This window comes from Tupaia chinensis, unplaced genomic scaffold, assembly GCF_000334495.1.
Source record: "Tupaia chinensis unplaced genomic scaffold, TupChi_1.0 Scaffold000361_2, whole genome shotgun sequence".
Classification (NCBI taxonomy): Eukaryota; Metazoa; Chordata; class Mammalia; order Scandentia; family Tupaiidae; genus Tupaia; species Tupaia belangeri.
In genome coordinates, this window is record NW_006159858.1 from 5350507 (window position 1) to 5366624 (window position 16118).

Below are 16118 nucleotides of genomic sequence, written 5' to 3' on the forward strand. Positions count from 1 at the left end.
CCCCAATGTGAGCGCGGTGAGGGGAAGCAGGTCGTTGGGAAGAGGGAGCCGCGTGGCGAGAAAGGGGAGGGCCCGGGTGCTAGGAGGGGCCGTGGGGTGGGGGGCGGCCGGAGGGGACGAGGCTGCCCCGGGAGTGTCCCGGTGCTGTCGGGCTGGCATGGGGACTCCAGGCTCCTCCGCCTGGTTTCTGACGCTTCTTTTGGCGGCTCGGCACACCTTAAGTTTGCCTCGGGTTCAGTCGTCTGGGATGCGAGCAGGAAGTTCAGAGATCTCTGCAAACAGCGGGAGGCTTCCCGGGATGTTTTCCTAGTCGGTGTGTGCGTGCTCCTTTCTTTTTCTGAATGGAGAGGTAGAGAGACCAGGTGGGCAGGTTGACTTTCGCTCACTGAGGATTGTAGGGACAAACCAACCAGGAATTTTTTCCCTTCCCCCGCGCCCAGCCCTGCAACACAACAAACATTCCTGACAACTTTTAAGAGCCAGACTAGAAAATTCGAAGCGATTTTACGTGTTTGAAATATGTGCCATACCTTTATGTCTACAGGAAATAACCCAAGTGGGAAGGGAATCCTCCTCTTTTGTTATCACTGAAGCGCCTTTTTGGCTATGAGTACGCATCTTTATGAAATCTGCCCTTGAGGATTCCCTGACTTGATGTTGACGTGACATTTTCTGTTAGCTGTGATGTTTTCCTGAAATACAAGTTTCTGTGGAATCTAATCAAGTGTAAAAGTTTAGCCGGTTGTTTGTAGGAAGTGAAGCAGATAAGCTATCTGTAGTTTCTCCTAAGCCTGGATTTTTTAAAAAGATGATCTCTGTTTCTAACAGTTCTTTGGTATTTTTCTCTTTCACAGGTTAATTGCTCAACTACCACTGATGAAGATATGTTGGAATAACTGCTGAAACTGCCTCTTACTGACCAAGACAGTCCATTTGTTTCACTTTTTTGTTTTCTCTACTGCTTTGAGCTTTACTGTAACAGCTGAAAAACTTGGAAAATAAAATGAACATGCTGTGGTCTTGAACATAATTTGTTTGAGGAAAAATTAAAGTGCCAGAGTGAAAGCCAGAATGGCATCCAGAGAGAGGCTCTTTGAACTTTGGATGCTTTATTGTACAAAGGTAACCACTTTCATTTTTATTTCCATGTTTTAAAATATTATAACATTTTATGGTCAGCCTTATCACTTTATTTAATGGATAATAGGATATTTATCTCTACTAATAATCTCAAACTTACAAACACTTATAGGAATTTTCTGTTTTCTATTTTTTCCTGATGTGAACATATACACGATGTTGACAAATACTAAAACCTGTAAGGTGTGACTTTTTTATTTGATGCTTATCAGTGATTCCAAAATTATATAAGGGAAGTAATGCTATTAATACAAAAATGAGATATTTTTATTTGTTCTTTTCTTTTCTCCTGGAAATAAGAGTATAGTTATTTTTGTGAGAAGGGCATTAAGCATTTTTCTCATAATTAACTCCCTTTTTTTTTTTTTAAAGGATTATCTTATTTAGCTTTATTTATTTTAACTTGACTGATGAGGGACAGAGTGAGAGAGGGTGCGAGAGGAAGAAAGAGAAGAAAGTGAGAAAGCAAGCCACCAGGCCACCAGGTCTGGGACTCGAACCAAGTTCAGCTGTGTGGCAGTCCAGCATCCTCAACTGCCACGCCACCTGCCGGCTCCTTAACTCCCTTTTTTAAGTACTGTTTTTTTTTTTTTTAAAGTTTGTCTAATTTTTTCATGAGAGAGAGGGAGAGGTAGACAGAAATAGATACCCCTAACAGAATCATCATGCCACTCTCCACTGGCCTAGATCAGGCTTGTAGGTGCCCTGTGTGCTTCAGAATGTGAACCCAGGACCTTTCCCATGTGGGTCCAGTACTCACTACATCACCACCTGGCCCCTCATAATTAACCTTTTAAATCTTATAAAAAGGTTTCTGATTGAGGTGCTTATTACTGTGTGACTGCCACTGTGTTAGCACTTTATAAACATCCTTTCCTTTGACCCTCACTAAAGTCCTATGAGATGGATGTTGTTAATTATCCTCGAACTGATGGGAAAACCCAGGCAGGGGTTAAATGACTGGTGGGTAGCAGAGTTGAGCCTGGAACCCCATACTGCCTGCCTCAAGTCTATGCTTTTATCCATTATGACTCCTTTATATTTTTGTTTTTCTCATTCAAAATTAATTCTCTTTTCTCTCTTTGTCTTCATATGGATTTGTTTATGATGGCTTTGATTGTAGGTTATTGAGAAAGGTGCTACTTAAAACATGTTTTTGGAATGAGGAGCTACATTACTACATTGAAGATTTTCTCCAGCCAGCCAGGGTTGGAGAAATACCCTGGTCTCTAAGTTATTAATAATTTAGGTCTGTGTGAAGTTCTCAAGTCACTGCCTCTATTTCAGTATTATCCCTTCAGGCTCTTTTTTTATACTTTCAGCCTTTTAAAAAGCAGATTATCTTTTAACAATGATCTTATTTATCTGTGATATTAAATTTTGGAGATCACATGGGATTTTCTTTGACTTTCTGTTTTGGTATTTTAAGTACTAAGGGACATATATTGTACTTTGAAATGTTTAATGTGGATTTTTGAAATAACTTTGAGTCATGTCATTTAATGCCAGAAATGCCTTTTTAAAGATAGACAATTTTTAATAAAAAAGGAATCACACTCACTAGACACTTTTCAAAATAGTCACTAACATGTTAGCCAGAAATTAAAATAGTTTGAATGCTCATAAAATGCTTTTTGAAAAATAGATCTTTTGGGGTCAGCAGGTGATATGATGATTAAGGCAGTGGACGACCACTGGCTAACCATGAGTCCTGGACCTGGTGGCTTGAAAATTGTGCCAGTTATATGTGTGTGCATGCCTAAAATCCCAAAAGGAGAGTGGAGGAGAAGGGATTGTAGCATGACCATCCCCCTGGAGGGTGATTTCTTATTTTCCCTCTCACTCTCTGTCTCTCTTATGAGCTCATGCACCTATAGCAAACCCCCCCCCCCAAAAAAAAAATTCAGAATGACAAAAAGCTAGGTCATTAAGTACATATTAATATTCATATTATTATTTAGTTTTGTTATTTCTAGATAGATTTAATGTTTTATTTAAGTGATACAGGGCTTTTTCAAGAGATAATACAGTATAGCTGGCCCTCTTGTTTTGCTTTTCAGTCCTTAGAAGGAATGTGTGCTTGCCAGAGAGAGACCAAGAGGAAGACCTCCCCCCCCATGGGGTATGGTCATGCTACAATCCCTTCTCCATGTCTTCATCCTGTTGGGATTTGGTACATGCACATGTATGTGCCTGGCATGTTCCTCAGACCACCAAGAACTGGGGTTTGAACTGTATTTTCGGCCATGTGGGATCTGATTTCTTTGACCTATAGGCTACCAGGCCAGCCCAGTTCTTTTGTTTTTAAGCTTTTATTATGGAAAATTTTAAGCATGCCCAAAATAGAGAAGCTATTGTAGTGAACTCTTGTATCTATCATCAGCTTCAGTAATTCATTGTTCAAGTTCATTCCTGTTTTATCTATAACCTTCAATTTCTCCTATCTCTATCCCTGGATTATATTTATGCAAGAGAGTCGGAAGAAGAGAGAGGTATTTTTGACAGGATCTTATTAAAATCCTGCCACAGCCTCCCAAATAGCTAAGACCACAGATATGCATGCCCAGACTCTGAATTATTTTAAAATGAATCCCAATTTGTGATCTTACCTATAAATATTTAAAAATCTATCTTTAAAATTAGAACTCCTCTTGGGTCAGCAGATGGCGTGGAGGTTAAGGCAGCTGGGTCCCACACGACCGACTCTGTGTTTCAAGTCTCGGATCTGGCAACTACATGTATGTGTGTACCCAAAATCCCAAGAGGAGAATGGAGAAGGGATTGTATTGTATTCATCCCCTGGGGGCTGATTTCTCACTTTCCCTCTTCCTCTCCTTGTCTCTGTCTCCAGTGAGCTCACTCTATAATAAAAACTAAGACATTCCTATTAACAACAATCACATAGGGGCCAGCAGATGGCATAGTGGTTACATTGCTGGGCTCCCACATGGCCAACTGTATATCAAGACCTAGATCTGATGGCTTGAAAATCATGCTGGGTGCTTGTGCATGGGTGCCTAAGATCCCAGGAGGAGAATGGAGAAGGGATTGTGATGTGGATATTCCCCCTGGAGGGTGACTTCTCACTTTCCCTCTCACTGTCTTTGTCTCTCTTTCTCCAGTGTGCGTGTATGTCCTGTGGCAGGAACCTCTTTTAAAAAAAATTTTTTTTTTGGAGAAGTTTTTGCTATAGGGCGTGTGCTCTCGCCAGAAAGACAGAGAGAGACACAGAGACAGAAAGTGAGAAATCACCCCCCAGGAGGGATGGCCACTCCGTAATCCCTCCTCCATTCTCCTCTCAGGATCTTGGTCATGCATGAACACACGCCCAGCGTGAGTTTAAGCCACCAGGTCCAGGACTCGAACTGAACTGTGGTTGATTACATGGGAGTCCAGCAACGTAGCCACTAAACCATCTGCTGGTCCCAAGAACCTCTTTAAAAAAATTTAAAAAATCAACTGGTAGTCATTTAAATGATCAAATATGAGGTCAGTGGTCCTGCTATGTCACAATGTTCTTATTTCTCCAATGTTTGTCTCAATGTTTAGACAGAATATACATATCGTAATAGGTTGAAAACATCTGTTAAGTATTTTAATCTGTAAGTTCCTCCTCATCATACTATTATTTCTTGCTATTTATTTATTGAATAAAACAGGTTTTGATCTTAGTATTTTTTATAGTCTGATTTTGCTAGTTGAATTCTCTTGATTTTATTTAATTGTTCTTTTCTGGTATTAATCAATTTATAGAGTCTTGATTGATTCAAGTTCTTTTGTGGGTGGGGAAGGCTAGAATAATCTGTAAGTAGTGGCCATCAGATTTTTGCTTATTATGTGTTACTAGAATTTCGCAAAGCTATAATATTCTAATTTTGTCCTTTCTTTACTAATAGAACACATAGAGAAATGTCCCTTCATCAATGATTTGATGACAGTTCTTGAAGGGAAGGCAGGCAGCATAGGTATTGGATTCTGTTTGTCAGTTTTCAGAATAGTAACTTGATTCACTAGCATCCTCCTCAGGTGACCTCTTATTTTTTTCTTAAGTATCATCAGGTTTGTCTTTAATGATTAAAATTTAAACAGTGTCTTTACTACATACATAACATACACACACACACACACACACACACACATACGTATGTTTTTTTTTTTTTCCAAGAGAGTTTTGCTATAGGGTTCATGCCTTGGCCAGAGAGACAGAGACAGAAAGTGAGAAATCACACCCTAGCGGGGATGGCCATGTCACAATCCCTTCTCCTCCATTCTCCTCTTGGGATTCTGGGCATGTATACACATATGCCTGGTGCATCCAGGATTTAAACTGCTGGTTTAAGCCCTCGAGTCCGGGGCTTGAACTGAGGCTGACTACGTGGGAGTCCAGCTACATAACCATTACCATCTGCTGGTCCCACAGTGTCTTTAATTTTTTTAAAGAATTATTTTATTTAATTTTATTTATTTATTTTTATTTGACCAGGGTGTGTGTTAAGAGAGAGAGAGAAAGTGAGAAAGCAAGCTGCCAGCTCTGGGTCTTGAACAGCAGTTGGCCATGTGGGAGTCCTACGTATGCCTTTACCTACCACACCACCTGCTCCTGCTGGGCCTGAGGCTTTTTTTTTTTTAAAGAATTATTTTATTTAATTGTGTTCATCATCATTATCCTTGTTTGACCAGAGAGAGACAGAGAGAAAGAGAAAGTGAGAAAGCAAGCCTCCAGGTCCAGGACTTGACCTATGGTCCGACATGTGGGAGTCCAGTACACTTAACCACCACACCACCTGCTGGCCCCGGCCCTGAGTCTTTAATGTTACTGCCCTACTGGATTTGTGTCTACACAAAACATTGTATGCATCTGTGGTTAAAGAAGACAGCTTCGGGGCCGGCAGGTGGAGTGGTAGTTGAGGCGCTGGACTCCCACATGGCCGACCATGGTCAAGTCCTGGACCTGGAGGCTTGCTTTCTCACTCTCCCTTTCTGTCTGTCTCTCTCTGATCAAAATCGAAGAATAATGATAATAAATATAATTTAAAAAAAAATAAATCTTAAAAAAAAAAGACAGCTTCAAAGTTTTTGAAGGTCAGCTTCAGGGCAGGAAGGTTAATTTATCCTTCATATTTGCTATGGTGCTAACCTTATTAGCTCAAGGGTTCCACAGTGTATTAGCAACAGGTTAGTATTAAGATACCATCACAGCGTTTCTATGTAATGTCAAGTTTTAAAAGTTGTTGGCCCAGCTTGGTGTCACACGGGTGATCACTGCTTTGGTAGACTGGAAACCACTGAAGGCCACAGGTTTGGTTCCCAGGCCATTTGAACATTACATGTGTTTATGATCCTAGCTAAATGGGAGGCTGGGGCAAGAGGATTATGACATGAAAGCTGTCAAAAAGGTGCCTATCTTTGTGTGTCTCTCTCTCCCTCTCTGTCTCTCATAAAGAAGAAAAAAAATGCCACTGAATGTTATAAAATAGCTGTAACAAGACAACCTGAAAAATAACCCTTGGTTAATACAGCTTGGTGAAAGGAATGCTAATGTATATATATCTTCCACACACTAGCCTGGGTTCAGTGACAAGCCTGAGTACTAGTGATTAAATTCCTTTAAGTAGAATTAAAGTAAATTATTAGTTTCAGTTTTTAGCAGATGGATCCCCATGCATTAGACATAATATTTTAAAAGAATTTGGTTAGAAAACTTTACAATTAAAAATTATTTCGGGGACCAGTAGATGGTGTCATGGTTTTGTTGCTGAACTCTCATGTGGCTGACTGTGGTTTGAGTTCCCGACATGGCAACTTGAAACTCATGTTGGACGTGTGTGTGTGCGTGCACAAAATCCTGAGAGGAGAATGAAGAAGGGATTGCACCATGGCCATGCTCCCGGGGTAGGGGACAATTTCTCACTTTCTCTCTCTGGTGAGCACATGTGCTCTATAGCAAAAATCTCTTTTAAAAAATTATTTTTAATACAATAATAGTATTTTTAACAGGGGTACAGTGTAATGTTCTGACATGTATATATATTGTAGAGTGAGCAGATCAGATTAATTACCTTTAGATAATTTCTTTGTGTGGTGTACAATTTGTTTTCTTACTAAACTTCAGATCTTTTCACTTTATCCTAGGAATAGTCTTAAATTACATTGTTAGAAATATATCTTTCTAATAGATTGTTCGTCAGTCTTATGTAGTACATGGTATAGGCAGGAATTCAATCACTCCGAATTCCTGCTCTGTAGAGAATCTTTCACCAGAGTATAAGACTATTGATAACCAAATTATGTAGTCTGAACTTTTCTTGCCTCCAAATGGCTATCCCCACCCTGGGTCAAGGATTTAACAGTACATTTCATATAGCTCTTTTAAGTTAAACATTAACTTGAACAGATTTAATCTTGTATCTGGATTTTAGGTCAGTAGTTAACTGCTTTTTTTGTCTGAGTCTATTTTTCTTAAGTATAAAAGACAAGATGACTATTTTTTAGTGTCTAAAGATTTTAATTTATATTATCTATAGTAGGCATCATGTTATTTGTATCTTTAAATATTATTTCTTGATTTAATGTACTTTAGGTATGAGATAGTGCTGAGAACAATTTTTGTTACGATATTATACAACTCTTTGGTTTCATGTATTTGCATAGGAAAAAAATTTATGTGTCAAATTCCCTATCTTGGGGCCGGCAGGTGACGTGGTGGTTAAAGGTGCTGGACTCCCACAGGGCCAACCTTGGTTTGAGTCCCAGACCTGGTGGCTTGCTTTCTCTCTCTTTTTCTCACTCTATGGTCAAACAGAAATAAATAAATAAATGGATAAATAAGTATAAATAAAATAATTTTTAAAAATTCCCTATCTGAACTGCTGCTCCTGGGTAGACATAAGGATGTATTTCGTTAGACATTTAGCCTTTTGGGAGAGTTGCAACTGATCACCAGAACATATAGAAGAAAGAAACTGAGCCTCTTGCATTCTTAAGATTAAGATATATTTGTTCTGCCTGGTGGAAAGTATGGTATGTATTAACTGAGTGAAAAGATACAAAGTGACTCAAATGCATGGCATTTTGAAATGTAGCAATTTAAGTAAAAATGGGGGTTTATTTTGGGGACCAGTAGGTGGCATAGTGGTTAAGGTGCTGGACTCACATGGCCTAGTTCAGTTTAAGTCCTGGATATAGCAGCTTGAAACTCACACATGGTGTGTGTGCTCAAAATCCCAAGAGGAGAATGGAGGAGAAAGGATTGTGGCATGGCTCTCCTCCTGTGGAAGTTATTTCTTGCTTTCTGAATCTCTGTCTCCAGTGAGCATTTGCGCCCTATAGCAAAAATCTCTCAAAAGGTTAATTTTTGTCATTAGCTGATTTTTTATTTATTTTTTTGAGATTCAGTTTATACTGAATAATTTTGTGAAACTACAGTTTAGAGCCAAGACAGAGCTACAGTTCTGGTGACACAGGTAGTAGGGTGCCCTCATATTGTTCTGGAGCCATATGGAAAGTCCCAGAGTTCAGATCCCAGGTCAACCTGAGCATCCCAGGTTCACCATGATTCTGGCTGGATGCAGGCTTAGGGGGTAGGGAGAGACCCTGTAGAGGTCTGTCAGCCTCATTCTCCCCTCCTCTCTCTTTCTTCCTCCTTCCCCCTTTTCCTCCCTCTCTCAAAAAATAAATGAACAGACTAACTTAAAGATTTAGTCACAATTCTGCTTCTGATCTTAAGAACCCTGAAAGCATATTTATGTAGTTCTTTATATTTCAGTTTTTTCATCTATCAAACAGAAAAAAGGAGCTACTTTACATACTTCTCCAAGATGTTAAGAAAATAATGAACTGGACTTCTTTTCATATTTCTCCAAGATGTTAAGAAAATAATGAACTGGTTATATTTAAATGTACTTTAACAAATATAAAAATGTAATCTTTATTAGTATTTTGTAAGTGCATGTGTAAGTGTAGGAGGGTGTGTATCAGGATCACTTTAGTTTTGGTTTATATTGTTTAATGATAGAAGGCAATAAATAGTCTTTATCAGTGGTAATGAAGTTGTGTTCATGAATATTATTTTTAATCTATTATTTTTGTTTTAAGGCAGAGTGCTTATTAATCATGAGTAATGATTTGAGTTCTGCACCCCGTCCCCCAATTTAAACTAAGTTTGTTTTGGACCTTGGTGATGCTCTATTTCCTGCTGTTGCCCTTTGTCCTGCTAAATCTGGAATATGACTGAAATAGATAGTTTTGTCATGAGCTCAGAGCAAACTTCCTTTTCAGAATAAAAGTTTCACTTCATAAACAATATAGCATTTAGAGGCATTTTATGTAGATTTAGAAGGCAAGTGCCTTTTTATTCATGGATTTAGAAAAAATGGAATTAATAGTTTTTATGAATAAAGAATCAATTTAGCATAATTTTATATATAATCCTAAGTGAATAGTTTCTTTAATTTTATTTATTCATTTATTTTTGAATTTGATCAGAGAAAGACACACACACACACACACACACACACACAGAGAGAGAGAGAGAGAGAGAGAGAAAGGTAAGCACTCAGGTCTGGGACTAGAACTATGATTGGCCCTATGGGAGTGTCTAGTGCCTTTACCACACCACCTGCTGGTCCCCTAAGTGAAGTTTTTATTAAGATGGACTAATATACATCAACCCTTGACATTTAAACCCCATTTAATAAGTCCTTAGTCTGTGTGGCGAATGGAAATGGCTTTTGATTTTCTATGGTGTAATAATGACTTTGTATGTAAGGATGGTAATGTTCTTTGAGTCTAGAGAAAACAAAGCCAAAGCCTATAGTGGTTACCAGTTGCATGTTTGTTTTAGGAAGTTAGATGCTAAAGCAAGAAATTCATATTTTATGTTAATAGACCTGGGTAGCCCATAGGAAATACCACTTTTGTGGTTTGACTTGAGTTTTTAAAAAGTTGTTAAAATATAGAAAATGTATTATTCTTTCCTTTTGAGTACCAAAATTAAAATTTCCCTGGGAAAAGATAGAGTTGCTAGCATTTCAATTTTGTATAGAAGTCTAAAATAATTTCCAGATTTTTTTTTGTTTTTGAAACTGACACTTGGACATTCCATCTGCAGAGTTAGTTTGAGGTCACTAGGTTTTTCTGTAAGCATGCTGAGTTTTCATGCCTGTGAGGTATTTAGTACATTATTTAGATTCCACATAGTGGATCTGGAATTCAGAAGGGAAATCTTTGCTGGAAATTAAAATGCGAGAATTGGGGCCAGCAGGCGTCAAAGTGGTTAAGACACTGGATTCCCACGTGGCCAACTGTGATTCTGTCCTGGACCTGGCGGCCTGAAACTCAGGCTGGGCAATGTTTGTATGTGCCCAAAATGGAGAAGAAGGGATTGCAGCATGGCCATTCCCCAGGGGGGGTGATTTCTTTCCCTCTCTCTTTCACTGTGCATGCACCCTATAGCAAAAATCACGAAAAAAAAAAATAGATTTGAGAGTCATGTTGGCAACTATTGGAGAGTCATGTGAGGGTAAGAGGAGAAGAGAGTAAACGTAAGGAAATCCTGGAGAAGTTTATCATTTAAGAACATAGAAGGGTTTGGGGAACCAGCAGTTAGCGTAATGGCTATGTCACTGGACTCCCACGTAGTCGACCGTGGTTCGCGTCCCGGACCCGGTGGCTTAAAACTTGGGCTGGACGCATGTGCATGCGTGCCCAAGATCCCGAGAGGAGTACGGAGGAGCAGGGATTGCGATGTGACCATCCCCCCTGGGGGGATGATTTCTCTCTTTCTGTCCCTGTGTCTCTCTCTGTCTGTCTGGTGAGCGCAGCGAAAATCTCTCCAAAAAAAAAAAAAAAGAGAGAAGGGTTTGTAAGGAGTTTGAATGGAGGAGAACCAGGAGTAAGTGATTGTGACACCAGGTTGAGGGAAGAGTAAGTAGTGTGGAATTTCACATGGCAGTAAAGAAAACCATGATGAAGTATGTTTTGGATTTGATAGTTCAAAGAATATTAGTGACTTTAGCAAAAGCAATTCTAGAAAGATGTTAAAAATACAAGTCTTGGTGGCAGGGAATACAAGTCCTGGGAACTGCAGGTGGTGGAGTGGTTGAGGCGCTGGACTCCCACATGACTGACTGGTTCAAGTCCCAGACCTGGTGGCTTAAAATCCACACTAGGAGCATGTGTTTATATGCTCAAAGTCCCAAGAAGAGAAGGGATTGTGGCATGGCTATCTCCCCAGGGGGGTGATTTCTCACTTTCTCTCTCTCTCTCTCTCTCTTTCTCTAGCGAGTGCACCCCACCCTATAGCAAAAATCTCTTTCTAAAAAAAATTAATAATATTATAAAATAAAATAAGTAAAAATATAAGTCCCCAGACCAGCAGATGGCATGGTGGTTAAGGTGACTGGATCCCACATGGCCGACTGTGCGGTTCGAGTACCGGACTTGGCTCCTTGAAGATCACGCTGTTGAGGGGGGTGGGATGGAGGTGTGTGTGTGCCTGCCCAAAATCTGTATAGAAGAGATTGCAGCATGGCCATTTTCCCTGAGGGGTGCTTTTTCACCTTCCCTGTTTCTGCCTCTGTCTCAGGCAAGCACATATACTTTATAGTAAAATAACAAAAATAAAACAAATCCCCATTTTATTACTTTTTATTATTAAATTCAATGGATTTAAAATTATTGCCAAACTGCTATTGAGAGTTTTTTGCCTTAGGATGTGTAGGCTTGCCAGAGAGAGAGAGAGAAACCGAGAGCGGGAAAGTGAGAAATCACCCCAGGAGGGATGGAGACACAGCATTCTCCTCCTAGGGTCTTGGGCATGCATGCACAGGTGCCTGGTGTGATTTTCAAGCCACCAGGTCCAGGACTTGAACCACATTTGGCCATATGGGAGTCCAGTGATGCAACTGCTACACTGTCTTTTGGCTCTGCTGTTAAAGTTTTAAAATGTTTCCTCTTCATTCACCCTCTGGCAAAATTAAAAAAAACAAAAACAAAAAAAACTTCCTCTGATTTTTGTACTAAACTGGTTAAGGATTTTTATTAGTATACCACATTTGTTGTGGCACTATTCTAAAGCATCTGACATAGTCATGTTCCTAAGAATCCATCTGTAATCCCAGAGATGAACACAAACTTGAAAAATTCTAACGGAATGTAGGCATCTTTGAAGATATTCTGATAATCTCTAGTATTTTTGGACCTGTTTCAGAAATGTAAGACTTGATCAATGATGACATCTAAGTTACTACTGTTGCTCTTTGTATTTTCACATCTACAAAGTTACATGGCACATTTATTATAAGACACTTTTTTTAAAAAGAATAATTTGTTATTATTTTTAAAATTTGACCAGAGAGAGAGAGAGGAAAAGTGAGAAAGCAAACCATCAGGTCCGGGACTCAAATGGTAGTCGGTCATGTGGGAGTCTAGCGCCCCAACCACCACACCACCTGCCAGCCCCACAAGAGACTTGTTAAAAGAAAAAAATTTATGTCCAGCTGTCATGGTACATAGGTAGTACCACCACTTGGGAGGCTGAAAGCTGCCCAGGTCAACCTGAACCTTCCAGATGTGGTTGCACATGCCTGTAATCCGAGTTAATTGAGAGGCTGGGGTGAGAGGATTGTGACATAGATCTAGTAAAAATAAATAAATAAATAAAAACCTTTCTTTCTCTCTGTCACTCTTTCTTCCTCTCTCTCTCATAAAGGAAAAAAAAAGAGACAAAATTAATTTAGTAGGGTTTATTTGAGCAAGAATTTATGAATTAAGTAACATTTGGAATCTACAAAGATTCAGAGTGCTCTTCTGTAGCAGTGCAGGAGGCAAGGGTTTGCATAGAAAAAAAAAAAACAAAACATGCACTTGGTTGGTTTAGAGCAGAAAGACCCTAGTTGGAGGTTAGCTGACTATTTCTAGTTGGTAAGGCGTCTAGTTTGTATTGGCTACGGTGCACCTGTGCTGGCCAGAGAGCTGCAGAGAGGGAGGGAAGAAAGCACCTCTGTAGGAAATGGTCACACTGCAGTCCCTTCTCCATCGCTCCCTTTTTTCCAGATTTTGGACCCATATACACACAGACCTGGTGTGTTTCTTTCTTTTTTTTTTTTTTTGGAGAGGTTTCTCCTGACACCGAGATTTGTGAACTCAGAAAACACTATTGATACCTATATTCCACAAAACCCAGCATGTAGTAGTAAAACTGAGATAGGAATCCCACAGCAGACACTCTTTGAAAAAGGGAAGAATGTGAGAGGCACATAGGCACTGGTTTGTAGCAGTTCTGAAATATAGTTAAACCTTGCCTGGTTCTTCTACCCTCAGAGAAAGGAATATTCTATGATTGGACTCTGTTCTGTTTCTTGAGAATAGCTTCCTGTGCCATTCTATTGCTCTTGTCCCTATATTCTTAAGGCTCTTCTTTTTCTATCATTTTCCTTTCACTTTATCTGAAAAGAGCACCAGAGACTATATGCTTTCTTATAACTGAGTAGCTCCCTCAACTCGCTTTCTGCAATATTAGAATTCTTCTAGCTCTCTTTAATCTAGTTATATTATCTAACAACTCTAACATGATATTCAATAGTAAGGGCAAAAAGGGACATGTATCAGTTCTTATTGTAATGGGAAAAAGACTGGGTTATTCCATTAGCTTCAAACATTGGGGCTGAGGCATGTGTAAGTACAATTTTTATGTCCCCCCAACTCTTTTTTTTTTTGGAGAGGTTTTTGCTATAGGGTGCGTGCACTCGCTAGAAAGACAGAGAGACAGAAAATGAGCAATCACGCCCCCCCGCCCCCAGGGGGGATGGCCATGCCGCAATTCCTTCTCCATTCTCCTCTCAGGATCTTAGGCATGCACGCACATGTGCCCTGTGCGAGTTAAAGCCACCAGATCTGGGACTCACACCGTAGTCAACTACATGGGAGTCCAGTAACATAGTCCTTATGCCAACTGCTGGTCCCAGTGTCTAACCCCTTTAAGTCATAGATTATTGGGGCTGGCAAGTGGCGTGGTGGTTAAGGGCGCTGGACTCCCACATGGCCAACCATGGTTCAAGTCTCGGACCTGGTGGCTTGTTTTCTCACTTCCTCACTCTCTCTCTGTCTCTCTCTGATAAAACTGGAAAATAACAATGATAATAATAATAAATAAAGTTAAATAAAATAATTCTTTAAAAAAAGTCATAGATTATTATAATTTGTAAAGGTAGATATTTTCTTATCCATTTTTTTAGGTCTACTAATGATATTTCTAATATTGCTTGTTTGACACTATTAGAATACAGTTACTAAGAGTGGCTTTAATATACATGTTAAGTTGTGCATAATTAGACTATTCTTAAGTGCCAGGAAAATACTGACTTTACATCATTGAAAGGAATCAGTTATTATACTTTTAATTATTGGTATTTAGCAGTTGCCATTGTAAATAGTCTCATTTATTAGAATTCTCATTATGCATTTTAAGTAGATACATTTGGAATCAGGTGCCACATTTATTTTTAGTAGTCCTTCATTGTTAAAGAAGAACATGTTAGGAACCAGCAGTTAGCGTAATGGCTATGTCGCTGGACTCCCACATAGTCGACCGCGGTTCGAGTCCCGGACCCAGTGGCTTAAAACTCACGCCGGGCGCGTGTGCATACGTGCCCAAGATCCTGAGAGAAGAATAGAGGAGAAGGGATTGCGGCGTGACCATCCCCTCTTGGGGGGTGATTTCTCGCTTTCTGTCTCTATGTCTCTCTCTGTCTGTCTGGCGAGCGCACACTCCCTATAGCAAAAAAAAAAAAAAAAAAAAAAAAGAAGAACATGTTTTGGGACCAGCAGATGACGTAATGTTTTCGTTCCTGGATTCCCACGTAGAGAACTGCAGTTCAAGTCCCAGAACTGGTGACTTAAAACTCACTTCCAGGCATATATGCGTGCGTTCCCAAAATCCGGAGAGAAGAATAGAGGAGAAGGGATTGCTGTGTGGCTATCCCTCCTGGGGAGTGATTTCTTGCTTTCTTTCTCTCTGTCTCTCCAGCATGCGCACACGCCCTAGAGCAAAACTCTCTCAAAACTACGGTACTAAGTTTTAGTACCTTGTAGTGTCTGAATGTGTTTTCATAACTTGTCTTGATGTTGACAAAATCTTATTTCTTTTGTGAAAATATAATTAATTTTTAGTGACATTTTTATTCTGGTCACTCAAAATCATCTATTAAGATATGAGGAACTATGGAGGCCGACTCTGAAATCTGCTATAGCCCTATGTGAAATTCTTTGAAGGTGTGAGAAATTCAGGCAGGGGTTAGCACCGTTTGGTTTCTCATCCCTTCATCATTTTTCATTAAAATGAATGGAATTGCCTTATAACATGCAACTCCTTTATTCATAAAGGAAATGGAAAACTGCTCTTAAATATATTTTTTATAGTCCACGTTGTCTTTTTTTTTTAAAAAAAATTTTTTTTTTTTTTTTTAAGAGCGGTATTTGCTATAGGGTACCTGCACTCGCTAGAGACACAGAGAGAGAGACAGAGAGAGAGAAAGCAAGAAATTATCCCCATCCCCACTCCAGATGGCCATGCTGCAATCCCTTCTCCTCCATTCTCCTCTCAAGATTTTGGACACGCATATGCCTGGTGTGAGTTTTAAGCAGCCAGGTCCAGGACACTGTTCCCATCATGTGCTTTTTACTTTTTAAAAAAATTATTTAATTTTACTTATTATTTTTATTTATATTTTTAGTACAGGGCACACACGCTTTGCATGAAGAGACAGACAGAAAAAGAAAGGGAAAGTGAGAAAGCAAGCTGCCAGATCCGGGACTCAAACTGCAGTTGGCCATGTGGGAATCCAGAGCCCTTAACCACTATGCCACTTGCCGGACCTGACATTGATCAAGGTTTTAAAGAATGGGTAGTAGTGAGACCAGCAATTAGCGTAATGGCTATGTTGCTGGACTGCCCTGTAATTGACTGTGGTTCGCATCCC

At 39.6% G+C, this 16118-nt stretch overlaps 1 protein-coding gene across 7 annotated transcripts in view; it reads left to right on the plus strand.

Annotated features, from left to right (window-relative positions):
- NBEAL1 (neurobeachin like 1) overlaps nt 1–16118 on the plus strand; it is a 209066-nt gene that overhangs the window by 224 nt on the left and 192724 nt on the right. For 5 of the 7 annotated variants that reach the window (XM_014589572.2, XM_027773657.1, XM_027773656.1 and 2 more), the window contains exon 2: nt 855–1122. In XM_014589572.2, the coding sequence (XP_014445058.1) occupies nt 1072–1122 (51 nt within the window). In that variant the 5' untranslated portion in view covers nt 855–1071. Of the gene's footprint in view, nt 17–166; nt 314–854; nt 1123–16118 lie in introns of those variants that run through there. The other 2 variants (XM_014589571.2, XM_014589570.2) reach the window with 2 other exon arrangements.